The sequence below is a fragment of the Sinocyclocheilus anshuiensis genome, unplaced genomic scaffold (genome assembly GCF_001515605.1).
Source record: "Sinocyclocheilus anshuiensis isolate Anshui unplaced genomic scaffold, SAMN03320099.WGS_v1.1 scaffold1836, whole genome shotgun sequence".
NCBI classification, from domain to species: domain Eukaryota; kingdom Metazoa; phylum Chordata; class Actinopteri; order Cypriniformes; family Cyprinidae; genus Sinocyclocheilus; species Sinocyclocheilus anshuiensis.
Window position 1 is genome coordinate 20928 of NW_015555949.1, and position 2040 is coordinate 22967.

At 36.7% G+C, this 2040-nt stretch overlaps 1 protein-coding gene across 3 annotated transcripts in view; it reads right to left on the reverse strand.

The window, feature by feature from the left end:
- Positions 1 to 1045: 1045 nt before the first annotated feature.
- Positions 1046 to 2040, reverse strand: part of LOC107675981 (protein kinase C theta type-like) — a 23611-nt gene continuing 22616 nt past the window's right edge. For all 3 annotated transcript variants that reach the window (XM_016470499.1, XM_016470498.1, XM_016470497.1), the window contains one exon: positions 1046 to 1631. In XM_016470499.1, the coding sequence (XP_016325985.1) occupies positions 1473 to 1631 (159 nt within the window). In that variant the 3' untranslated portion in view covers positions 1046 to 1472. The remainder of the gene's footprint in view (positions 1632 to 2040) is intronic.

Below are 2040 nucleotides of genomic sequence, written 5' to 3' on the forward strand. Positions count from 1 at the left end.
ATAAAAAACCATCACAAGATGAGATGTACATTAAGCTCAAATTCAAATATCAAATTCATCGCCAATGTCAAATACATATATATCTCCCCCAAACTGGCCTGCAAATTCATTTTTAATCTTTTCTAATCTTTAAATTATTTAATTCTCCCATTTAATAATCTCTACATTGCCCTGTTTCCATTTTTAACACACAGCAGATACTCCAGACATTTGATTTCGCTCATTTGTTCATTCAAAATAAAAGGATTACAATTCTACATTTCGTAACAGTCTGTACATTTAAGCAGTTAGTGGTGGGCATTTTTCTGTAGGGTTATATCATTAAACCAGTAGGAGGCGACAAGTCCTGCCTCATTCATTTCAATCATTCAAAAATGATTAAAGGCACAATATGTAAGATTTTTTTATTAAAATATCCAAAAACCACTAGAACAGTGTTATATATTTTGCTGACTTGTGTACTTACATTATCCCAAATGTTTTGAAGAATGCTTAAAATAAGCAATTTTAACTAGTGACACGGAGCGTGTCTATAGTGTCATTGTGTTGCCTGCCAATGACGTCATAACCCCTCGATTTCCGGTTTTGTTTTGTAGAAAACATGGAAACACCAAAGACGCTTTAATATGTTGTGCGTTTTAATAGACCGGTGATGACCGCACAGAGTAGCATAATAACAGAACTTTCAAACGTATCTAGTATGATAAAACAGCTCTGCTTTACCCCACATACGCACGACTGGAAGGAGCGGAAGCGCTAAAGTGTGGCATAATAAAAGCTCCGCTGCTTTCGAGCCGTGTGTCACTCTCGTCTCTCATTAGCAATTGCTTCAGCGGCCTCGTTTCGTTTAGACGGCTTTTCGCCTCACTCTGCTTCATACTACGATGTTAATAAATCTTTAATACATTAGCTCATCCATGAACATGATTCAATCCATGAGTCGGATTGCGTCGGCTGTGGGGATGAAGACGACAACTCCCATGATTCCACACTCAGTCACGGAGTCATCAAACTATGCCTTTGTTTGTTTTGAATACGCGCCCTCTAGCGGTGAAAACTTACATATTGTACCTTTAATTCGGGTAAGGATTGAAAAAACACTTGTGATTTATACCTGTTTTAAGCTGGTTAGAACAGTGGTGGAGCAAAAATATAAGTAGGCAATAATGTGTCTACAATATATGTTGCTCAATATTACCTTCTTGTTTATAAACCAACACGTTCTTCTTTTGCTAGTTCAAATGCTTTTATTTGTGTTGCACCTCAAAAAAGGAGGCAAGGAGGCACCAAATAATATAATAATTACAATATGCAACTTATATTATATGACATAATTTGACACTACTGTGTCTTTTATTTACTGACCATAGCATTAAATGAGGTTGACTAGAGACTGACATGATGTTCAGGTGAGTGTTTGCCTTTTGGTTTGGAGGTTTTCACAGTAAAAATGTCTTTTGTTTGTGTGTGAGTCAGGGGCTCTTGAGATGGGCCATGGCGGGGTTGATGAAGGAGAAGTTGTTGAACATGGTCTGGTCCACGCTGTTGATGATGATACGGTCTGTGACGGAAAGTCGAGGCTTCTCGTTTATGAACTCCTTATCGAAGTTGCTACAGTCACCTGCTGATTTCTGTAAACAGAAAGTTAGAATGTCAGTCACAGGTAAACTCTTTTCCTAAATCTAGTGAGCTGCTACCTTGCTGTTTACTGTTTACACAGGCAGCTGCCTGCTTAGTCAGCACCTGAACCTCAAATGTTTAGCATCTTTATCATTTCTCAGTAATGTTGCTCACCACACAAAAAGCATACTTATTAGCATGTTGCTAAGCTAAAAACACAACATTGTAATAATACTCTAACAACACTCTATAATTAAAATCATGCTTGATTCAAATCAAAGACATACATGTTGTTGCGTCTTCGAATTAAAACCTTTTTTCACCAAGTCAACAAAACAAAATATGAGGAACAAAATTACTTATCTGTCTTTTTGACCTATGAAAGCAACTAAATAATTTTATAAATTAACTACAATTATA